We start from the raw sequence: 25818 nt of genomic DNA, 5'->3' as shown, positions 1-25818 counted from the left end.
TGAACAGAAGAATGGCCACATCAAAGTGGTTAGGAGAAGCTGGGGTACAATCTTGCCATAAACTTTATTTCCAGCTTCGCAATCTACCATGAGGAAGGAACTCAAATCACAGAGCTTCTCGCTAAGGAGCACAGGATTTAAGCCCCACATGGGGTATTTGCCTGAAAGACAAGTCCCCTAAAACATCCAGCTTTGAAAATGAATGGGGCTTGCATCTATCATACCCACAACACTGTATGAAATGAGGAAAAGCTCTTAAAGGGCTTGCACACAGACCTACATCCCCAGGGCCTAATGCAGAGACAGCCAATTGAGAGACACCCAAACTTGTTATGAAAGAGGTTCATTTGCTAAACATGAAGCATCAGTCTAAGGGGTACTAACCTAAGTTAACACACATCTAGTGGCCTTTTTCAAAGAAGACATATGGAAGGCCAAAAGATACATGAAAAGATGGGCATCACTAATCCCTGGGGGAATGCAAATCAAAACCACACTGAGATATCATCTTACAGCTATCAGAAGAGCTAGTATCAAAAAGACAAGAAATATCAAGTGCTGACTAGGACAAGGAGAGAAGGAAACCTTAGGGTACTGCTGGTGGGAATAAACTAGCGGGGTCCCTATGGAAACAGTAATAAGGTTTCTCAAAAAAGTAAAAACAGAAGTAGTGTGTGATACTTATGCCATTTCTGGGAATTTATCCAAAGAAAACAAAATACTAATTTGAAAAGATATATGCATCCCATGTCTATTGCAGCATTATTTATAATAGCCAAGATATGAAAGCAACTTGTGTTCAATGACAGATGAATAAAGAAGATGTGGTATATATAAATAATGAAATATTATTCAGCCATAAAAACTGAAATCTTGCCAGTTACCACAATATGGCTGGACCTAGAGGATATTATGCCAAGTGAAATTAGTCAGTGAAATCACATATATGATTTCACTTATATGTGGAGCATAAAAAACAAAACAGAAACAGTTCTAAATGTAGAGAACTGTGGCTGTAAGAGCTGGGACGATGGGGACAGGTGAAATAGGTGAAAGGGACTGAAAGTATAAACTTCCAGTTTCAAAATAAATTAATGATGGAATGAAAAGTACAGCACAGGGAATGTCAATAGTATTGTAATAACTTCATATGATGACATATAGTAACTACACTTGCCATGGTGAGTATTTTGTAGTGTATGTAATTATGGAAGCACTATATTGCACACCTGAAACTAAGGTATATTACATGTCTACTATACTTCAATTAAAAAAAATAAAGCACATAGATACAGAGACGGACTTAGGGCTACTAAAGACCCGGAGTGAGGGGTGGACAAAATGGGTGAAGGGGGACGAAATGTAAAAATCTCCAGTAATAAAATTAATCAGCCATAGAAATATAATGTATAGAATTATGACTTTAGTTAATGATACTATATTTTTACTTAAAAGGTGCTGTGAGAGTAGATGTTATGACTTCACATTACAAGAAAAAAAATTTCTTAAGTATAGTAACAGAGGTTAACTCAAATTATTGTGGTGATCACTTTGTAATATATACAAATATTGTACTCCTAATATGATGTTAAATGTCAATTATACTTCAATAAAAATAATTCTAAAAAATACTTTGGGTCCCATTTTAGAGATTCCAACTAATTGGCCTAAACATGGCTTAAGTCCTGGGATTTTTTTCAGAATCCCTACTCTGGATCCAATATTCCTGCTAGAATTATTTCCCTCTCTCTGCTTTGCTCTTGACTGACTTGAATATCTGAGAAAGAAAAATATCCTATCAGTGTTCTGAGACCTACCTGTGACTTCTGAGTTAATTCATCTCTGTTATTCACAATCTCAGAGCACTCTGATACGGCTCAGTGCATCCAAAACTCAAGATAATAGCACACTCTACAATACTTTGATTTTTCATTATTTAGAAGAGAACTTCCTTAAGGGGTCTTGATTACACAGTCTCTAATTTGGTGTTCTAAAGGTATTAAGAAATTGCTGTTTGATTTTGTGCCGTTTCACTGTTATTTTTAAGGCTCATAGAGTAAAGCACCAAGAATTTCCAGAGTATTGTTATAAAGCACAGAATGGTTAAAGAGTTTTCTAGTTTTATTAACTAGTAAACTAATTTTGAAGGAGACTCCAAAGGATTGGCATTTATTGAAACGAGAAACTATGTATTTGGGTAAGATTGCATTTAAGAGAATTTATCCTTAATAGCCATGTAGTCATTTTCTGGCATCTTCCACTAGAAGTCTGTAGATAACTGGAAGACTGTGGCATCCAAGAACAAAGCTTAAATGAACTTAGTAGTTATATAGGCCCTAATTTCCACCTGAACTGTAAAACAGAAAACTAAATTCAGTTAAGACGTATTCTGTACCTCAAGGTTGTACTAAGGATACAATGACTCAGGAGTGAGTTTAGAGGTCAGGGAAGGTATAATGCTATTATTATAATTATGCTCAATGAAAAGCATATGAAGAGAATCTGGCTGCTTAGGGTCAGACCACATGGATCCAAAAGTTAATGGTTTCCTGGGAAAACATAATTTCATATTATAATTATTGTCTTGCTTTTTCTTCCCTGGGTTGGCAGCAAAAGACAAGGGTGGTTTGTGCTAAAAGAGTCACAGGAGCAGAGCAGATTAGATATCCAGAATAAGAATTCTCCAGTTAGGGACCCTGGGTTCACGCAGGTTCAGAAGGAATCTGAAGAATAATCACTAGAATCCAAAAGGGCAGACCATCCCGACTGAGTTATACTGATGTTCCACTCATCTCAGTTAACTTGTCTCCACCAATAATATCAAGGCATATGGGGAGTATGAACAATGTGCCCAAATTTTTATCCTTGATAGGATAAAATGTCCACAGAGTCCAAACACTTTCAGCCATGGTGGATCTGCCTGCCTTGATTTATCTATTCCTTTTAGGAAGTAATTCTATATCCTGCCTGTACTACATTGAGAAATAGTTCATTTAGTATAAGCTTTATGATGTGAAAGAGTATCCATTTCCATTTGTTTTTAATTTACCTCTTTCTGCCTCAATAGATTAGTCCCTCGAAAGGATAGTTAAGCTAGTTTTTATCGAATCAGTATGCTTCATAGTATAGACAGAATGTTTTTTGTCAGTCTTCCTATTCCTAAAACAGAAGCAACTATCCACTCATACAATTTCATGCCCCTCCCCCAGCCTTCACTGCACTTGTTTTGATGTTTTCCAACCTTTTAATTTATATATTCAAGATATTTAATTGTATTTCTGAGATACAGACCACATGTTAAGCTTCCTAACAGAAAAGATACATATTTTATGACTCCCTGATATCACTGTCGGTGTTTAATAAATATTTGTCAGATGAATAATCAAAACAAAGTAAGTCATTACTTTGGTAAAATGGGAGGGAAACTATTTCAGATTGGAAAAGTGGCCAAGTGGTAACATATTTTATAGTCATCAGAAATCCTCATGGGGTCTCTGTGCTGGACAAGGGGAAAGATACAGAAAAAGGGTCTGGAATTTAGAAATGCATGCACATAATATCATGACAATTGAATGAAGAGTAATAGGGAATAAGTATCTATTACTTGCTTTTGGAAGAAGTATCAATCCAAATTAGAAACATTTCAAAACTGGATCCTTACAAATTATTTATAAAAAATAATCATTTCTCTCAATCTTAGTTTATCTTCAGTCTTTGTTTCTCTGACTGCATTTTTGGCAAACTTTAGAATTTCTGTACTTTCTGCGTTGCCAGAGCTTACAAAAATAGTTCAAATATTCTTTCATCTATAATTTCAAGGCAATACAAATCCCTTCCCCTCTATAAATTTATTTGTTCTTATTTTTAGTTAAGTGACTTTGATTTTAGAAAAAAAAATTTCTCTTTTTTCTAATTTTATATTAATTTTACCTTCAAAATTTAAGTTATAATATTATATATTTATCTAGATTATTGTCATATTATAAATTTATTATTCAGACAAAATGCAAATCTAAAACATTTCTATATATTGTTAATAGTTACATGCATCTGTAGTAAATGCTAAAACTTACATTAAAAGAATAATGTCAGCTGTAAGATAACTTCAGCTCTAGGAGCAATTCTCTACTCTTTTGTAATGCTTGCCACTCTAAGACAGCATTCCAAAATTACTGTTGTGTGAAAGTCATAGGGTGGTTCTTAAAAATGTAGACATCTGGGCTTCTGCTTTAGAAACTCTAATGCAACAAGCTTGAGTTGGGTTTACAAGGTACACTTGAAAGAGAACCTCAGGCAATTGAGCTTCAGATGACTAAAGGACCACCCTAGATCAGAAGCACAGCTATGGGGGTAGGGAGACAGAGGAGTTACAGCTCAAGGGAGAGGTCAGGGTTAGAACAAGATTTCATTGTCACTGTTGGTGGGAATGCAAACTGATACAGCCACTGCGGAAAAAGTATGGCAGTTCCTTAAAAAGTTAGAAGCGTAACATATCTTACTTACATTTATAGCAGTATTTACAATAGCCAAATTTTGGAAGCAGCCAAATGTCCATCAAGTGATGAATGGGTAAAGAAGATGTGATACACACACATACACACACACACACACACACACACACACACACACACACACAGAGGAATATTATTCATCCATGAAAAAGAGTGAAATCTTGCCATTTGCAATGACCTGGATGGAGCCAGAATGTATTATGCTAAGTGCAGTAAGTCAGTTAGAGAAAGAGAAATATCATGTGATTTCACTGATAGGTGGAGCTTAAGAAATGAAACAAAGAAGTGAAGAAAAAAAGAGACAAACCAAGAAGACAACATAGCCTTACTATAGTGAACAAACTGATGGTTACTAGAAGGAAGACAGGGAACAATGATACAGGTGATGGGGTTAAGGAATGTACCTGTGATCAGCCTGGGTAAGGTATGGAAGTGTTCGATCACTACACTGTATAGCTAAACCTAATAAAACTCTGTATGTTAACTACACCGGACTTAAAATTTTAAAAAAAGCACAACAAAAACATTTGGTTTTCATGGTCTGTAGGAGCTCTAACCATGGAAGTGGATAGGAACATTGAAGGAAGCACAGAGATAATGAAGAGTGGTGAGCTCAGGAAGGGGAGCCAAAGTCCAAGCAGCAGAAAGAGGAAGGGCCTTCCAAGAAAACAGAAGGTATGACAAGGGAGCAGGGAGGAGAATGGAGCGCATGATGGGGTGGAAGCAAAGAAGGCCAAGTTCTATAAGGAGGACGTACCCAATAGGGTCAAGTGGAACAAACAATCAGGAAATAGAAGGCCAGAAAAATGTTCCTTGTCTGTGTACTTTATGTCAGGTAGTACCGTGTTTCTTCCTGGAAGGTAGGGTATGGTGTTTCCAGCAGCTGACACACTGTAAACGCTTAGATGTTTGGTGAACTAAACTGGATTAACAAGGGCAGCTGCCGTACACAGATTTTAAACTTCTGCCTCACAATCTTAAATACCTTAGCTACAAGTCAGTTCCTTCGCGTACCCTCCCATCAGGATGAGCAAATGTTATATGGGTTTAGCCATCCACAATGAAGAATTAAATGTATCCAGACTGATGGAACAGTTATTTTCAACCATCCGCCCAAATGTGGAAATGACGTGTAAAACGCAGTGCCCAACCTCTGTGTCTATGTGAGACAATTCAGAGTTTTACTAGTACTTCTTAAAAATAAAGCAAAGACCTTTAAAATACTTAATTTGGATTGTGAGAGTGGTTTTATTTCCATATATATGCTCTCTCACGATTATTTGTAGAAGTGTGTGTAGTCCTAAGAACAAACCACATTAAAGAAGGTAAATGACTCTCTAAGAACTCACAAGTGTTGGTTGCTATGACAACTGGTGAGTTATATGAAATAGAAAAAAAATCAATTAGAAACCATTTGAAGAACCTGCACAGGAATGTAAAACATTTCTGCCTCACAATTTCAGGAACTTTCCTGCATCTGTGTACTGTATGAAAACGGTCATGTTGATGCCAGTCACAAGCATTCTAACAAAGGTCACCCTCTTGATGCATTCCTTTCTTTGTTTGTTTTCATGTTGATTTAGTTTGAGAGACAAAGAGAAAATGCACAGGAAGGGGGGAGGGGCAGAGAGGGAGAGAGAGAAACCCAGACAGGCTCCACAGTGTCAGCACAGAGCCTTATGTGGGGCTTGATCTTATGAACTGTAAGATGATGACCTGAGCCAGAATCAAGAGTCAGATGCTTAACAGACTGAGCCACCCAGGCGCCCTGCATTCCCATCATTCTAATGTTCCCTTCCATTAGCTAAACCTAACAAATTGCTGGAACACCCAAGTAATTTATTAGAGAAGTAACGAATTTATATAGTTACCAGGCTCTTTGGTACTCCTAACATTCAACAGTACTTGGCCTCAATATATTTTTGTTTGAACCAAACAATTTTCTGGTTAATATATAGAGACACTTTCTATCTGTGGGGCAGTCCCCCTGCCCCCAATGTGGCATATGCCTGACAAGTGAAGAAAATTCAGGTAAGGAGAGAGGGTTTCAAGAAAACACCCTGCTAACCCTCTCCTAGGTTTCCCTTCTCTCTTGGACACCCCCCATTCTCCATTCCTAACTATTTGAAGTGATGAGAGGATTAAAGAGAGAATGCCAAGTTTTTCAGACTTAAAAAAAAAAAAAAAACATTGTTAAAGTGATAGAAGGGGAGAGCCCTTCTGAATGAAATGATAAAGGCTCAAGAGCAACCACAGGGAGACCAGACATCAGCTATGTGACCTTCTCACAGGCAGCTCTACGAACATTCATGGAAGGGTTCCTGTGGCCATCAGGTGATGGCCTGTCGTCTCATGAGAGCACTGATCTCATGAACAAGTGTTATGCTCTCAGAATGGATTGCTCATAATTCTTTATGAGATTACCACGTGACGGAATGACCCAATAAGAGGCTCCCTGCTTCTCCAATCTGTGCCGCCCAGTACCAGCAAAGTGATCCCAAGGCACCCCTTCATAGCAGTGCTTTTCAAATTGTAGGTCGAGGCCCATCATTAGGTCCTAAAATCAACAGTGGGTTGAGACCATTATTAAAAGATATAAGGAGAAACTAGAGAGGATAGAAAAATATCAGAATGAATCTCATCTAGTGAGGGTAAATATACTTTGGGAAAATTCTGCTTCATTCTTTCTCTGTACGTATGCGCTGGGTTGCTAGATTGAACATATTTCTTACTGTAGGTACTGGCCAAAAAGGCTGGAGAGCCAGAGTCAGCTAAGAATACCTCCATGTTTTCTGTTGTGTAAGAAGGAAGAGGGAGAGGAAGAGGGAAAGGGGAAAGAAGAGGGGCAGGAACACTAAGAAAAGAATTCCAGCTCTTTTGCTCTAGGGCTTGAATTAAGTGTTCCCCAAATCCACTCTCTACTTCCATAATATGATGCTAGGTTCCAACGTTTTTACTCATTCTCCTCTCAATGTCTTTGCTCTATTGTGCCCTTTATTCATAAAGTTTTCTCTCCCCTTTGTGGTTTTCATATTCTATTCTCCTTTAGGGTCCATTCAGGCCTTATCTTGGCATTGAACCCATATGATCTCTACGTCCTCTCATCACTCATCCCTTTCTGGCTGTTCTGCTCAATTCCACACACTTTCTCTCCAGGTGTCCTGTCTGCTTTGAGTCTTACCTGCCTCCTGTCCCACTCTGCTGCCACACCTTCTGGCAACTCTCTTCCGATCTGCGTCCTTCCTCCTGTTGCTTTCCTCTTGGCGTCTACCTCCGAGTATCACTTGACTAAAAGCAACTTGAGCCCAGGGACTGTGAATCATACACTTTTGTATTCCCTGTGTTATCTGGCACAGTGCAGGGCATGTAACAGGTGCTCTGTATAAATGCCTTGAGCTAAAATAAAAATAAGTCAGGAGTCCCTGCTGTGCATCAAAACTCTACCCTACTCACTCCAGTGTTTTTCTCTCAAGATACACTGTTTTGCGTTTAAAATGGCTTTGCGACTTCTAAAGCTCTCTAAAATCTATTTTTTTATCCTGGTTTTATCTGCAAAAGCTTGGTAAAGTAGGCACAGGTCATGATACTCATTCTTGAGAGATGAGGAGATGGAGCCTCAAAGACAGTTTTAACAGCAGCAGGTTGTCAGTGATGTCCCCAGAACCAGTGTCTACAATACGTCCTATTCTGTGCTACTAAACTCCTCTAGTAAAAGCCTGACAGCAATCACACATTATAATAAAGTGCTCACTCAGTGCAAAATGTTGGATATAAAGGGAAAAAAACAGCAACAAATAATATCAGGCAAAGCTTAAACTGTGTTTCTCATGAAATAAGAATGTGAATACCTTGTACTAGATCAACATTCTGGCTATTTTGCTTCTGTTATTATGCCTGGAGTCTAATAGTGCCAGAAAAGTAGGAGGAGATCCACTTCTTACCAAGGATATGTTGGTTTCCATGCAAAGTTGACAGTCTTTTCATTACACCCACTCTAGCAATTAGCTGTTGCTCTGTGCAGCGTTACAAACAATTACTAACTTTTCTGTTGTTGTTATTTTATCACTTACCAAGCTGTTCTCCTAAATGTTGGCCTCTCTCCGTTGAGATGACCCGCTCATCTTCCATGTCGCATTTGTTCCCAACCAGGATAACCTGGGCATTATCCCAAGAGTATGTTTTAATTTGAGTTGACCTAAAAGAAAAAGAACAAGCAAAAAAATGATGAGGAGAGAACAATAACAAAATACTAAACCCAAATGCCTGACATTTAGAGTTAGTTAGCTCCGTGCAATTTCACCCTTCAGATACTCAGAGACTGAACGAATCAAGGGAACAATGGTGCTGTATTAAGGCTTCTGTTTTAGGGTGCCTGGGTGGCTCAGTCAGTTAAATGTTTGACTCTTGATTTTGGCTCAGGTTATGATCTTGTGGTTTGTGGGTTTGAGCCGCATGTCAGGCTCTGCCCTGACAGCACAGAGCCTGCTTTGGATTTTCTCTCTCTCTCTCTCTGCCCCTCCCCTGATCATGCTTGCTTTCTCTCAAAATACACTAACTTAAAAAAATAATTGTTTTATGTGGTGATATTAACATGACTACTATCTCTTCCTCCTACCTCCACCTTATGTAGAATCTTTATACTTGGAGCAGCCAACCATCCTGGTTTGCCCACCATGTTCTCAGTTTTTGCAGTAAAAATCCCATGTTCCTAGAAACTCCTCAGTTCCAGGAAGCCCATCACACAAAAAGATAATTTTCCCTTATTACAACAACATGAAGAGCTAGGACAATTAAAGGCTAGGAAATATGGGGATAATATTAATTTCTAAATCTTTTTAAGAAAAGTTTTTAATGTTTATTTTTTTTTAGAGAGAAAGAGCGCAGCTGGGGGAGGGACAGAGAGAGATGGAGACATATAATCGGAAGCAGGCTCCAGGCTCCACGTAGTCAGTAAAGAGCCCTACACAAGGCTCAAACTCAGGAGCTGTGAATCATGACCTGAGCTGAAGTCGGACGCCCAATCTACTGAGCCATCTAGATGCTCCGATGTTAATTTTTAAAAGTGGATCCTAACAATGAATAAAGTCATGATTTACATTTTACAGAGAAAAATGGTTAATACAAAAATTGCAATATAATGGGCTGGCAGTTTAAATTATAAGCAGGATGTCCAGAATTCTGAATACATTTCTAGTATCGATCATGACGAACACAGCCAACTTCTGATTTTGAAACTGAGATAGACCTGTAATAGTTCACATTTGCAGGTATAGTCCTAAGTAGGTCAGATGCATTACATGAATTTAATCCTTAGAATCAGAGGGATATTATTATTATACCCATTTTACCACTAAGAAAAATGAAACCTAGAGAGGTTAAATAATTATCCCAAGAATAGCCAGCTAGTCAAGGGTCAAATTAGGAAATCAAACCCATGTTAGTATAGCTCTCAAGCCTATGCTCTAAACATGTAACCATGCTACTTATTTGAATTTTGAGAATTGAAATTCTTGTGTGCTTGTTATCATTTGAGAGAAAAAGCTGAAAGGAAGCCATGTTCTTTATGCCTCCATTTCTATTGGCCATGTTTTTATTTGAAAACAACAATCTAAGATATGTGGGAAAGATCTAGCACTCAGTGGGTGGTCAAGAGAGAGATGTTGAAAAAAAAGGATGAAGTTTAAAAGAAGGGATTTGTAAAATGTCAAAAAGAAAAGCTTAGAAATGTTTCTGCTTAGCAATTGTCAAGTCTTTCAGGATTATTAAATAGAAAATAGTGACAGTCTGTTCTCAACTTGTACAGAGAATAAAATCAAATAGTAAACTCTAGCAGATCTTCCAGTGAGATGCGATCACTCTTTTTCCCTCCTAAGAAGAATGATTAGAGCTACAAGGCAGATAGTGTTTTATTTCAGAGCATTGTCTTGAACCAAGTACAAGTTTTCAAATGAGATTAGAATAGTTGTGTCCCATGTGAACATCTCAGAGGTAAAGTATATTTTATCAGAAAAATCTGGAGACATGACCTAATAGTGATACCTAAGTTAATAATCGATTCCCCTCCAGCAACAAGAAATTCAGCATGCATCTATAAATTGGGAAAATAAAAGTAAAGATTCAAAACTCTCTAATTTTCTCTCACCTCAAGTTATGTGTGTGGTCTATGGCAAATGATAAATTCATAGTGAATTTAGGTGTAAAAATGCATGCTGTACATTAATATACATGAAATCTCAAGGGCTAACATAGTTTTACAAAAAGAAAATAAATTCCAAAGGTTCTTTCAACGGAACTCAAATCTAGGTGGATTTCTTCAGGTATTTTTTTTTCCAAATAGTTTATTGTCAAATTAGTTTCTACATAATACTCAGTGCTCATCCCCAAAGTGCCCTCCTCCATGCCCATCCCCCTCTCCCCCCCTCTTCCATCAGTCCTCAGTTTTTGTCAGCATTCAAGAGTCTCTCATGGTTTGCCTCTCTCCCTTTCCCCCACCATTTCCGCCCTTCTTCTCCCCCTTGTTCCTCCGTCAAGTTCCTCCTAATCCTCCTATACGTGCAAACATATGATATTTGTCCTTCTCTGCCTGACTTATTTCGCTCAGCATAACACCCTCAAGGTCCATCCATGTTGCTACACATGGCCAGATTTCATTGTTTCTCATTGCCATGTAGTATTCCATGGTATAGATAAACCACATCTTCTTGAAACATGGAAAGAGCCTAAGTGTCCATCAACAGATGAGTGGATCTTCAGGTATTTTTTAAATTATCCATCTGCTCCTATAGGTCTTATTAGCCAAGGCTATGCCTGGAAAGGCTCAAGGTAGAGAGCCCTTATGTTAACAAAGTTATCCGGGCATACAGCTAGGAGCCAAGTAGGGAAAGTAATCCTGGCATGCAGCTAGAAATCAAATAACCAGAATGAGGTAGTGAGAGGGGAGTCACAGGAGAATGTCTTTTGGTAAGGAAGAGGTTGAGGCTACTATATAAAGGATATGGCTTTCCGAGTTTACAGGGGACAAATGCTTACCTGAAGAAATTTCCTAACCTAGGCAAACATCCTCTTCAACCCTGTTTGTATAAGCTTAAACAGGGTATACCTTTGTGAAAGTGAAAAAAAAATGTGGCTGGCTGATTTGTACTCTTCAGCCAAGTTTATGGAATATGTGCTTCTACAATTCAACGTGAGCATCTCATTTCTGCTGATTTAATAACCCACAGGGTCTTAGTCTACTGTGACAAGTTATACATTTATGCATGAACAACATTCACCATTCCCTATTCATAAAGATACATTTATAGCCATGGTTGTATCAAAACCATTCCCCTTCCCTTTGTTACTAATATTTTAATGTAACTTCCCCAATGTCCTAAATTGTCAAGGAAATGTTTTTGTTTACATGTCCTAGGAAAGTATTAAAAACCTTTATCTTGGAAGGTTTTTTATCTTCAATAGCTGATGGGAACCATTTTCTCTTTTTTTATCAATTAAAATTATGGTCTGGGGTATTTGTGCTGAGATGAACAGAAGATTAATTTGCCATCAGAGTTGGTTAATCTTATCATTAGATTCATGGGTGCAAATGCCCAATGTTTGGTTTTGGTTTGACTACTGTGGACTTCCTGGTGATGTCTACCACCATCAGAGTAGCTTTAGGCAAAGTCCAGTCACCAGCTAGAGGGGATCAAAACCATGCTGGTTGATTTATGAATTACCACATATCATAGAATCCAAGGTGCTATGAATTATATGATGAAAATTATTTGATGAATGTCCAAGAACAAAAATAAGCAGCAATGAAACTATGACACAATGCTTTCACAATAGTCCTGTTAGACATATTTATCATTCATGTCAGCCTCTTATTGCTCTGAAATTTCTTTTATGTATTCTGAGGAATTTAGCAATTTTTCAGATCTTCAGTTGCTTTGCTCAGTACATAATAATCATTCTATAACTATCTCAATACTGAAGTCAATGAACCCAACTGTTAGTGGTTACCTTTCCTTCTTAAATCCTATAGCTAGTTGCTTCTCAAGAAAATAAGAAATGATGGTCATTACTTCAACATGAGTATTCACATTAAATTTATAACCCTTTCTGCTACTCAATTGAGGTAATAATGATAAAAGTAGCTATCACTAAGTCTGTGCATGTACAGGCAATGAAATGCATCTTTGATACTGTTGGATAGTGATTGTAAGAAGCCACTGACTATAAGACATATTCCAATTCCAAAGATGTTAACATACAAAAGTTGTGCATCTTAGATTCTGTAAAATGCTATTGTTTTCTTGGTACTTATGTATGAAGACACAGGTTGAAATGAGCTCAGAGTATTCCCTTAACTGAAAAAAAATTGCAGATGAAGTATAAGCCCCATGAGTTGAGAAAGACCCTGACTTGTACTTATTTCATGAAGACATAATATGAATTAAGGTCAGGAGAATGTTGGGATATTAATCCAACTCCATGTCTTCCACCTCAGAATCCTACCAATTTATTCAGCCAGTTTAAAAGAAAGATCTAATACTAAGTGAGTCTGGGGAAGTCATTCTGCATTCTTTAGCCTCAATATCTTCGTCTGTAAAATGAGACTACCATATTATTAGTCCTAGGTTAGGCAAACTAGGACCTAGGCAACCAGCTGCCCCTCTTCCCAAATCCAACTCAACTCATCCTTTCTAATTTCTATGTTCTAAACAATTGGAAGCCTTTTTTCATTAAAGAATATAAAATTTTGTCTCCATTCCATATCTCGAGGTCAAGGTCACACATAGGCGAATTTCTAAATGGGATAGAATCATCTTCCTCTTCTATGTCTGCTGGAGTATAACACACATTTGTTGAATAAATCCTCCTGTACGTGTAATTTCTATGTGTTTACCTTTTGGTAATTTGCTGTTTTTTGTAAAAAAAAATTTTTTTTGGAGATGGATTTTTAATCACCTCATTAGGGGGAGTCTTATTTCTTTGTTGGTTAGAGACACATTTAAAGAAAGTGGCTGTCACCAAATAATATACATGTGAAAAGATGATTTATTTCTGAATCACTGCAAAAGATCCTTTGGGATTTATGGTTAATCTCAACGAAGATTAATGGAATCAGAAGCAATATGCTTGTCACCATGGTTACTCTACAAATGGCAATTAAGTCAGCCTTACCAGGATCAGATCACAGTTATTAAAAAAATCTGTTATTAACTAAAACAAAAGCCAAAAAAAAAAAAACCCTCATCTAGTTTCATTTTCATTTTTATCTTCTCCATAAACATACATAAAGAAGGTTTTTGTTGTTTTCTGTTTTTGTTTTATATTATGAAGCAGAAGAAGATGAAAGCTTTTCATATTTTACACATATATGACTGAATTCTGCATGGAATGATTTATGATTGGAGAGCTGTAAATAAACCAATCAAATTTCTCCATCATGACTTCCTCTTCCCTGTTTTGCTATTCAAGTAATTTCCTAGGAGCTCAACCTGCTGTCGTGGAGACTGGACTTCGGCTGGTCCCAACGCTGCAAAACACAGTCCATAAAATATGTATCAGTGATGCATAAAAGCAATTCTCTCCTAGGGTATGATTTGGGCTTTATGTGGGAATAATGGGGTATCAGAGAGCATAGGATTTGCTCTTCCTCACCCAGTGAAGCCTGAATAGATCTTAATAGCAGTCCATTCTTCTGGAAGCTTGTCTGCCTCCAGGAGCATCCATTTCCTTATTCTCTTCAACCTTCAGGAGTCCTACAGCTCTACAGCTTCTCAGCCAACTTCCAATTTGTAAGGAAATTTCCCAGCCAGCTACTGCTCATCACTAGGGATGTCTTTCTGTTACTTCTTGTTAATTTAATCATCTGTTTATTCAATATTTCTCAGCCCTTGGAGAGTTTTTTAAAAAAAAATTACTCCAATGCAGAACAATTAAATCATAACCTCTAGGGATTTCATCATAGGAATTAAAAAATCTCTGTCCAGGTGATCTTTTTTTTAATTTTTTACATTTATTTATTTTTGAGACAGGGACAGCGCATGAGCGGGGAAGGGGCAGAGAGAGAGAGGGAGACAGAATCTGAAGCAGGCTCCAGGATCTGAGCTATCAGCACAGAGCCTGATGCAGGGCTTGAACTCACGAGCCATGAGATCGTGACCTGGGCAGAAGTTAGACACATAACCAACTGAGCCACCCAGGTGCCCCTCTCTCCAGGTGATTTGTATGTGGAACTGGGGCTGAACATTAACAGGCTGACTCTCTCCCCACATCTTTCCTATTTATGGCTTAAATAACACTTACAGAATTTGCAAGTGGTTTGCAAAGATACATGTGGGGGCACCTCGGTGGCTCAGTGGGTTAACCATCAGACTTCAGCTCAGGTCTTGATCTCATGGTCTGTGGGTCCGAGACTCTGTGCTGACAGCTTAGAGCCTGGAGCCTGCTTTGGATTCTATGTTTCCCTCTCTCTCTGCCTCTCCCCAGCTTGTGCTCTCCTTCTCTCTCTCTCTCAAAAATAAATAAACAAACATTAAAAAAGGGGAAATAAGATACACATGAAAAAATTTTACAATGAGAGAGTAATGGTAAGGAAACCAACAGGAACATAATAAAATGCAATGATTTACATATACTATAAAGGGTAATAGGTGGTTTTAAGAAATTGAGGGACTAGGCTTTTTTGATGGACATAACTCATTTAGTAAAGGAGTTTATAAAGGAGACTTTTAAAAAAAAGTATCCTCAAATAAATACTCCCAATATGTGATCTATTTTATTTACAGACATAGGTTTGGTAAACTTACTATCTTCCTATTAAAGATTCTAATAATAGAAAAAGCTAAATAATAAAAATTACCAGAAATATTACTGTTTCCTGATAATCACTAACATTTTGGTGAAAATTCTATAGTAGATTGTACTGCTACCTCACTGGGTCATCAGCTCTTTCCCTGTAGGTGGATTTTATTTTCCTGCCTTATCAGCTTTCGATTGGGCCGAGTTGCCTTAGCTAATGGAATATGAGGAGGTGTGACATGAGCCACAGGTGAGCCATGGCCAAGAGACGCATTGTGCAGTTCCCTCAGTCTTCCTGTATTCTTGCCCTTCACTGTGGAAAGAGCTATCCTGGTATGGGGCTGCTCTGTCAGCCTGTCCCAGAAATGACAAGCTAAGAGCCCAGCTGAGTTCTGCTGAGACCAGCAAATTTCAGGCAAACCTAGAAGAGCTTTATTTAACATAACACCCTTTCTAGGGCATGGCTTACCATTTTCATTTTGGCTCTTGTTATCTTCCTTTCTCCCAGTTCTCACATAGACTTATTAATTTCTTTGAATTTCCCATTTATACTGCCTTTTTCAACAAAGAGGAACTATTGCAATGAGTGGTTCTAAGCCTTTTAAGGCCTGAAACTAACAAAAATTTGAGGGCCCATCTTAAGTAATGCAAATTACAAATACAGATTAAGTACAAGCAATATGGAGCAGATGATGTTGGCACTCTGCTCATAACATACCACTTCTGCACTTGGTGAGCTGACTTCCAGCTGTCAGTATATATAGCAATTTGCGTTAAAATCATCTCCAAAGCAATGCAAGGACACTCTGCCTATCAGGGGATATCAAATATAACAAGGAAATAACATGCCCCAAGAAGAGACCTCAGCCAGGAACTGACAGTAGTTGGTGTACCCAAACCCCAGCACCCTTCCTCGTCAGACTGCTATCACACTGACTCCCAGAGCTTTCAGGCAGGATTAAGTTCTACTCACCAATTGCAGTCAGAACACAGATTTTATTGGCTTCCTTCCCTTTCTAATCTCTTTTCTGTCCCTCTCTGTGCATGTTACTTGCACTTCCAGAATAAACCACTTTTATATAAATTCTTGTCCCAGACCCTATAACTGGGGGACCCCTAACTAATTTGAAGGAGCCTGTCCAAGTAAAAGGCCCAAATCTTACTAAAGAGCATTGTTGGGAGCTGGTACTACTGGCTCGGAAGCACTGTTGTTAAATATTAAAGGCTCTTGGGTATTAAAGGCTGTTGGCTAACTTGTTTGTACCCTGACATCGACCACTGTGATGGATTTTACGGAAATTAGCAATGCTTTAACTCAGATTTTTATTTTTTCCCACTTTTGTTAAAATATCTCATTTACTGATTTGCCACTAAACTTAAGCTTCATTACTTTTGCAAGAAATCCACCTATAGCTATCACATGTGCCCCTGTCTAATTCACATTTATTGCCTCTGTGTCAAGCTGTCCAGTTTTCTTCCATCCATTCTCAGCACACACATTGTTCTGAACTAGGTGCCCTTTCCAGGGCCCACATGCACCCTGCTCTTCACTATGACCTGTACACTTGCTACATCCTCCCGCTAGAGTATCAGTTCTCTGAGGGAAGGGACCTCAACTGTTTTATTTACCATTACATCTCCTGTATTTAAGATAATGTCTGGTACTTACAAGATTCTCAAACAATTTTTATGTTTTAATTTTTTGAAAAAATTAAATGTTTATTTTTTTGAAAGAGAGAGAGAGCGAGCGAGCGAGCATGCAAGCATGAGTGGAGGAAAGGCAGAGAGAAAGGGAGACGCACGCTCCAGGCTCCAAGCTGTCAGCACAGAGCCCAACGTGGGGCTCGACCCATGAACCATGAGATCATGCCCTGAGCCGAAGCTGGATGCTTAAATGACTGAACCATCCAGGTGATCCTTAAATAATTTTTAATTACTGACCAAATAAATGAATAAATGATAGGTTGAATGTGGCAAAAATGGGTAAGAAGTTAATTCAGAATATAAGCAAATAAATTTAAAAGCAGAGGAGAAGAATCACCATCATATGCAATGCCTATGCCCCATCACACCCCTCTCAGGACATGTTGCTAGCAGAGTTCAGGTTTTATAGGCCTTTTATAGCCTGGCAGTATCCATGTTACAGGGAAGCGACTGTTTTCCCCTCCAAAGCCTGCAAAACCATCTGTGTGACCAACTATTCAGTCTACCCTAGAGGGCTCATGTTTTCCTTTTTGCCCCGACCTGAGAGAGTAATTTAACACCTCAGCATGGTGAAAGAGTTGGTTTAGAAGGCTGTCATCCAACTCCTTCATTTTGTAAGCGATGAAGTGGAGACTCAAGATGTGGACAGAGTTGATAAAAAATAACCTAACTACCTATTGGCCAAGGTGAATCTACATTCCAAGGCTCCCCATGCCTGCATTTCTCTAAGATGCTGACTGCTTCCACAGGGGAGAGAAGTAACTACATTTTACTGAACACAAGAATTCATAAATGCATACAGTAAATATTTGATGACCTTTTGAAAATAAAAATATAGTTGTCTCTTGGGGAAACCAAAAATGCCCCAAATATTCATTCATACAGTGTCATCACCGTGAGAATGAGCAGAACTAGAAGGTCTGAAGGATCTGTTTCATTTGCCTCACTGCAGGAAGTCTGTTTGTTGCTGAGATCCAATACTGAGCATTTATTTGAAGAACTCAAGAAGCAGTTGTCTTATCAGTGGGGTCCTGGAGTTACCTTGGAGCCTACATTAGATTCTATGTTGCTAGTCTAAATCCAATTGTGGGCCGGTTTCCATCATGACTCTCTTATAACTTATCTTGCTTTTATTTTTCAGAATTTCAAATTCCCTTTTTAAAAACTTGATGTGAGGTAGTAACTATTGGACAGAGCTCTTCTTCTGTGCAAGAAAGAAAAACAACAACTAAGTGCAGCAAGAGTCTACTCTCTCTGGGCAACAAAGAGAGAGCCCCCTTCACTGGGTCCTCTGCTCGTGAATGCCTGGGTTTATTCTTCCACAACAGGCAAGGCCAAAGTCATGTTAACAGAAAGATCCTTTCCTCAAATTAGTCAAGAGTCTGTTCTCTGTGGGGCAATTCCTGATCTTTTCCAAGATGGCTTCTTCATGTTAAGTAAACAGAGGTGCTGAAGGGGAAGCTGAACTAATAATCTAGCATGTGCTCTGCCCTCGCTCAGATACCAGAACCTTCTCCTTCCTCTGTGCAGCCCCAGTGGCTGAGCAAAGGACAATCTCCATACATTTTCAGCCAAAGCCTGAGCACTGAGTTTTGCAAGATATTAAGATAGGACCAGGAGTGGGGGGATGGAAACTTCTGCCTGTGGGGAAAGTGGAATTTCTAAAGAGGAGGAGTGGGACCACCCGTCTCTAGGACTTTTGGAGTAGGAGCTGCAGGAAACGTGGAAGTGGTATTAGCAGGAGATAAAGACAGGAAAACGAGAAAGGTCCACGTAGCCCCTCTCAAGACTAACACTGTGAAGCATCCTTTTCAGGCAGGCAAATGAGGAAACTGGATCTACTTACACCCTCTATTCATTCCCCCATCACTAGCCCACTCTTTTGGAACCGCAGTCAGAGAAAAATTGTGAAAGACTCTGAATTGGGCATAAAAAGATTACTAGGAACTATGTCTAGTACATCTTTCCAGGTCATCTGTTTTTCACGGTCTTTGATCTGTTCTACAGCTTTGCAGATGGTAGAAAACAGGTAATAATATAGATGAAGTCTTGCCGATAGGAAACAGAAATTCAAGTCAACTGTGCCTGGATTACAATTGATCATCGGTCCGTGGATATTAACCTATTTTGCAACTGTTGGTAAATGTGTTTCAGCATTCCTGACTGCCTCCAGGTGTGTCCTTAAACCCGTGGCCATAGCTTACCGATTCCATCATTAATTGCTGAGCTAAACAAACGTTTTGAGCTCATTTTTAAAGGAAACTAACCGTAACAACTTAACAGCTGATGCAAGGAATGCATGTGTTTGAAATCACTAGTCGTCAGCCTGAAACTGAGACAGAGAAGGAACTACTATGATCACAGCAGATAACTAACCTTCTTGGTGGGTTATTACATTTCATGACCACAAGAATTAGCATAAGCAGAGACCTTTGGGAGGGCAACACTCAGAAACATTTCAGCCATGAGAATCCGACTGAACACCATAAATGTCCCCTCAAGTTAGCAAGGAACCCCATCTGAGACAGAGAAGGCCCTGGCCCTTGCTAACCTACCTATGGAGTGCTGGTCAATTTGGTGGGAGTCAGTGAAGTGTAATAACAAATATAATAATGTAATATTTTTTTAAACCTATCATGACAAATGACAATACAACAGTAGCTTCATTTATTAAACCCTTATGTAGTGCAAGGCAATGTACTAAATGGTACATTTATTTTTATCTCATTTAATTTCTATGAGGGTATCATGTAGATATTATCATTCTCCCTATTTTATAGATGAAGAAACTAAAGTGGAAACTTAGTAAGGAAAATTACCAGAAACACTCAGACACTGTATGATGCAAATGGACTGGAAACCATTCCATGAGAAAAGGAATTCCAAGTTCTGGGTTCTAGTTTTTGTACTTCAGAGAACTAGATCTACTCTCTAAGTTTTTTTTTTTCTTTTTTTTTTTTAAATCTCTGCTTCTTCTTAACAGAACATACTGTGGCAGATTTTTATAATGACCAGTGAGAAGAATGTCCAAAGCATTTTGAAAACAGATTGCTATATGAATAGAAGGTATTATTACTGGCAAATTGATGCCATTAATTATCCACATGGCACTGATGTATTTTTTAAGCATTTTATTTTAATCATGATAAGTACACTCTTTAATTCCCATTCTATATTTCCCCTAGCCCCTGGCCCCACATAGCTGATATATTATCTCAAAATTATTCTCTAAACAGTCTTCATTGTGATTTTCTTTGCTGTTTTGTAACCTTTAATTAGAAAAGGTTAAAGTGGGAGAGAAACCAAAGCCAAATACTATCCAATTCTATTTTAACCTAACAAATGCATCATCAGACATCACGTGAGGAGCTGGGACATGGCAGTAATGAAGACAGGGTCTCCGTTCTCAGGGAGCTGTGGTTTGGCTCCATAATACAATCTAGCAACTACATTCAAATCAAGGAGTGTTTATTAAACAGCGATTGTGAACAAGACACGGGTCTACATCAGAAGGTTCCGCTTTTCAGACTTTAACAGCCCCGGAATCACTTGGAAGCTTTGCTTTAACACATTCCTACACTCTACATGTAGATATTCTGATTTGGGAGGTCCATAGTAGGGCATGAGATTCTGCATTATTTTTAAAGATTTCTTTTCTAATGTTTATTCAATTTTTCAGAGAGAAAGAGAGAGGGGAGGGGCAGAGAGAGAGAGAAATACACACAGATTCCAAAGCAGGCTCCAGGCTCTGAGCTGTTGGCACAGGCCTGATGCAGGGCTCAAACTCATCAACTGTGAGATCATGACCTTAGCAGAAGTCGGATGCTTAACTGACTGAGTCGCTCAGGAGCCCTGAGATTCTGCATTTCCAACAAGCACCCAGATGATGCTAATGGTGGGTGTTAGATGGTGCTTCAAGCAGCACCATATTAAGAGAGAGAAATAAATGGGACTTAGACCCTGTCCTCAGGCTGCTACACTCATGGGAGAGATAATGTATGGCTTGAAATGTTAATATTAAAATGGGCAGGGTAAAGGAGGGCCCATCACTTTCAAAGTTTCTGACAAGTGTCCCAGAAGCACAGGAGGTGAAATGGAGAGGAATGGAGAGCAAAGACTCAGAAGGGTATGGTATTCAGGTGGAGATTCAGTTTCAACTGTTTCTACCCTATTTAATGACCACAGACTATGCCCTTGGTCATCTCTGCAACCTCCCTCTTTCTTTTTCGTGTTTGTCATAAATGAAAAATGGAAATAAGCTTTACTAAGCTTTCTCTTAGTAATTCTTCTCTCTACTTCTTGTTATTGGTCTCAGTTAGGAGCTTAAAAAAATAATGATGGATCTTTAAAATATTCTTAAGTCTAAAGTAAGATTTAACCTCCATGTCAGAGAAATACACAGACTGAAGTGGAGGATCCCCTGAGCTAGAATGGGGTTGGAGTTTTAAGGTTGCAGAAGTGGAGGTGACCATGAGGGGGCCAAGGAGCTCTATGGGGGCACCATGCCTGGAAATGGTGTTGGTGATGTGTGGGGCAGTAGAGGGAGGGTGGTCTGGGGGAATCTGCTCCTGAGGCTGCCATCAGTGGTTCACTTTTGTGAGGTGAGCTCAGACTGCCATCCTGTATCAGAGAAAAAAGTTGGGGCTGTAGGAAAGTGGCCATCCCCAAGAGTTTTATAGCTTGATGGAGAGGAGAGTGAAAAGGAAAGAAAATGAGTAAGCAGAGAGGCAAAGAAAGATTATACTCAGGGCCAAGCCCTAGATCTTGGGTTCTGCAAAACAGATCTGTTTTCCAGATCTGGAAAAACCAGGAACCATCTGCTCTCAGTCAACAACACATTTCCATTTTTAAATCTGCCCTGTCAATGTCTCTGAAATATTGTTCTGTTGTTTGTCATAAAAATAATCTATCTCAAGCGTGCGTGCATGCACACACACACACCACAATCCTTTAAAACAACAGTTTTTTGGGGGTGTCTGAGTGGCTCAGTTAAGCATCTGACTTTGGCTCAGGTAATGTTCTCATCATTTGTGGTTCGAACCCTGCATCGGGCTCTGTGCTGACAATTCAGAGCCTGGAGCCTGCTCTGGGTTCTATGTCTTCTTCTCTCTCTGCCTGTCCCCTACTCACACTCTCTTTTTCTCTCTCAAAAATAAGCAAACATTAAAAATAAATTAAAAATAAAATAAAACATCAGTTTTCCAAATGAGCCAAAGCAAAGAGGTTGTGTCATTTGAGAGAAGTCTGGCCTCAGGAAACTAAAAAATATCTAAAAATTAAACTCCACAGCCGCCATTTGTCCCTGGTTCCAGAGTAATTCTTGTTCAGTCTTTCAGAATCCATGTCGGACACATGGTCTAAGGGGTCCTGTTGTCCACAGTGCACATGAACCAGAGCTCTTGTAGAAATACACTGTCATGCAGTGGAGAAGTGGTTAAGTGAACCCATACTCAGATACTTTGATTAAATTCTAGTCTCCTCATGTCCCTCTATAATTAGAATGAATCACATTCACACCATCTGCCTTATAAGCAGACAAGGCCATGGTGGCATCATTTTGGTGGAGGCAAATTCTAGAAGTCCCCCATTTAAACATGTGAGCAGGGCAAGCTACAACTGATTTATACAAACAGTGCATTATTTGAAAGACAGTATGTCTCATGTGTATATTAACACCCATTCTTGAAGTATCCATCTGCCCTTGTGTTTCCTGCTTCGGAAGAAATTGTCTAGTAACATGGGACTTGAGAAGATCCTATTAACTAGTAATCATCACACCTTAAAATGAAACAAAACAACAAATTATCTCTTAGGAAATACATACATACAAAGTACCCAGACAATTTGTGTATCAAGAGAAGCACTTCTGTTTCCTGATGAGTATTTTCTGGTTTTATCAGACATTTGCCCATTTGTTATCCTATGTTTTTCTTGCTCTTCCATACAGGCAGTGCTCTGTATGGTAGGAGGCTGCCCCTTGCACCGAAGGTTCCTCAGGCTACCTTGCCAATGGTTTCCACCAGAGGACACCATCGGGAGACTAGAGAGGGAAGAGGGGAGAACCTCGTGTTTCTCCTTGTCTTCTGGTTTTGGTGGCTTCTCTAAGATGGGAAGCATTTCTATATTTTCAGCTCTGGGTAGGTGGCTGCCCCAGCTTATGGCCTTTAAGGAACATGACCTGAAACCTGAGCAGTTGACCATCTCTGGTTGTCTCATTGTTATATGGGAATAGATGGTCTCTATTGAACAAACTGTCCAAGGTCTATCTTCTGGACTTGACCCTCAACAACATACTATGTGAATGCTTCAAGAGTTATTTATTCAGGAAACAAAACAAGGTAATGTTTGTAGCTAAATAGTCTAGGGTGTTTAACTTATTCAGCTACTGTAAAGGTTTCAACTGCAACATACAATCTGGAATTGATAAATAGTAAATAATAAACTTAATGTACCTGGAGATTCTCCCATTCCAATTCACCAACTCTAGAAAGATAACATTCAGCTAAATGGATGTATTTTGTCAGCTGTGCGAACACTGAAGGCTACATACTAGGTTCAGTTACAATTCAGTGGGCACTATCTAATAAATGAGAAGGAAGAGAAAAAAAATAAAATTATCTATAAGGAGAATAAATAGTAAATGTAGAAAAATGCAGGCTACGTTAAGCAAAAGCAGTTTAGCCAAAATTCTAAAACCCCAGTGTGTACCAAGCTATTTGAAATAACACTAGCTGGCTTTGGGCAAAACAAATAAATTATAACATGACAAAACATGATATAATATTTCTTGAGAATTTGACATCCTGGAGCATAGAGGGAAGTTGAAAAATAAATATTCTTGCTTGACTCCAAAGGAGAAAACAAAAATCCTGGAGATGAAATTAAAGACAGGAAAATTGGATCTTTGTTTCTCGAAATAAAGTAAAACTTTCCATCCGATGGCTCAAGTATCCTTCCTTTCCCTCATTATTTTAGGCTGATCTGGTAAGTAAACACATAAGGCAAACCTCATCCTGATAGGCAGCTAGGTTAAGTGGTCCAATGTTCTTTTAAATTTTTAATTTCTTTGACTTGTAACAATTAATTTATAATGAGATGAAACAGAGGATTGCTTTGAAGAGCTGCTACTCTTATTTAATTTGTATCTGATTCAGACTTAAACCTAACTATTCCTAACAGCTTTTTCAAAGACTTGTTTTCTGATACATGGTGGATACATTGTTCAATGTGGTATGCTTTTATTTTGACTATTATATTTAAAACCATGTCTGGCCTTAACCATAAAGGGGGCTATTGTTTTCACTAGTATTAGCAACATAATTAACTCTCCTGCTATCTGGACTTAGCATTTCAACAACTGGTTCATAAAAATTCTACTTGCAGAGCAAACATGTGCTATTCCATCTCTAATTCCATGGACCATATTTGGTGGTCATGGGTTTCCTCTACTCCCCATGCATTTACTTTACTATGGAAAGAGGTCACTGACTTCTCTAGCAAAAGACATTCTAGAGTAAGGAATGAGGGCAAAAGCCCAGCATAATTCAAGCCTGTGATGTGCTCAGGGAATGTTCATACTTAGTTCATCTAGAACCCTATGTGCAAATGGAAGAGAATATTAAATTCAGTGGAGTAGAAGGGCTTCTTCTGAGTTTGAAATATTTAATTTTAACCAAAACTTGTTTATTCTCAGATTAGAAGGACATCCCTTGAGAACTATGACTATCTCTGGAAAAGGTACTTTTGACTTGAAAATATTACTGCAGAATTTGTTCCTGAAGCCTCCTTGGAGGCAGACCTTGGATAGAAGAAAAAGAAGTTTCTAGTTTTGAAAGCTCTTTTTCTTACAGAAGAAAAAAAGATAGTAAAAACACAGTTTAAAAAAGATAGTTTCTGGTACAAGATGGAGACAGGAAGACCCTGAACTTATCTCCATGACCACACCAAATCTACACTTTTTTACAGAGCAAATCTTCCTAAAGAAGAGCTGAGGGCTGACTGAACAGCTTCCGAATGAAAGAGAGAGAGAGAGAAAGACCACAGAGATCACCAAGAGAGAATGAGACACTGTAAGGAAGGGAATCGTCACTCCGGAAGCTGTAAACTGCACTGGGAAGGGATAGTACTAAGAGAACTTGTATGGATTCTTCTTCCCTTGGGTACAGAAAAAAAGTCAGGCTTTGAAGGAGCAACTAGAACATAAGGAAACAAGCCAAATTTCTCAGAAGCTGCTCAAACTCTTGTTGGGATGGAAGAGTGGTGAGTGCTATTGTTTATGCTCCTCATTCACCTGAATAGTACAGATGGGAACAGGGTCCAGATGATATAGTGGGCCTTTCTCATCACTGGCCCACACCAGCCCCAGACGTCCCGAGGGAAGGGGAAAGGGAAGGGGAAGGGAAACTGTGGTTTAGAAGAGCAATTAGAACATTAAGGAACCAGCCCTAGAACTCTGCTCAAAGTGAGGAAGCTGCTGGAATGCTCTGCATCAGAGAGACTAGAGAATGCTAGGGTTCATCTCCTCCCTCCACCTTAACAGCATGAGTGGGAGCAGGGTCTAGATGCTGTAGCTGGCCTGCCACCTCAGCGAGCCCTGTGCCCTAGCACATAACAAGCCCAGTCATGCCACCAAGGCGGCCAAAGTGCCGCACACATCAGGACACCCCAGGTCGGTGTTGACTACAGCTCCAATGATGTTGCCAAGGTGACACAGGTGCAAAGCACCCTAGAGCACTCCAGGCAGACACCACTTTAGCTCTCAATGGCTTGCTAGTACACTCCTAGTACAGAGTCCTCCAGGACATCCTTTCTCATG

The 25818-nt window shown here is 39.0% G+C and overlaps 1 protein-coding gene across 1 annotated transcript in view; it reads right to left on the bottom strand.

The window, feature by feature from the left end:
• RAB3C (RAB3C, member RAS oncogene family) overlaps positions 1-25818 on the bottom strand; it is a 247275-nt gene that overhangs the window by 32502 nt on the left and 188955 nt on the right. The window contains exon 3 of the mRNA XM_039243831.1: positions 8582-8706. Coding sequence (XP_039099762.1) covers positions 8582-8706 — 125 coding nt within the window. The remainder of the gene's footprint in view (positions 1-8581; positions 8707-25818) is intronic.

This window comes from Hyaena hyaena, unplaced genomic scaffold (genome assembly GCF_003009895.1).
Source record: "Hyaena hyaena isolate Hyena2069 unplaced genomic scaffold, ASM300989v1 scaffold_232, whole genome shotgun sequence".
In the NCBI taxonomy this organism is placed as follows: Eukaryota; Metazoa; Chordata; class Mammalia; order Carnivora; family Hyaenidae; genus Hyaena; species Hyaena hyaena.
The sequence above is the reverse complement of the archived record's forward strand: the minus strand, read 5'-3'. Positions and strand labels throughout refer to the sequence as shown.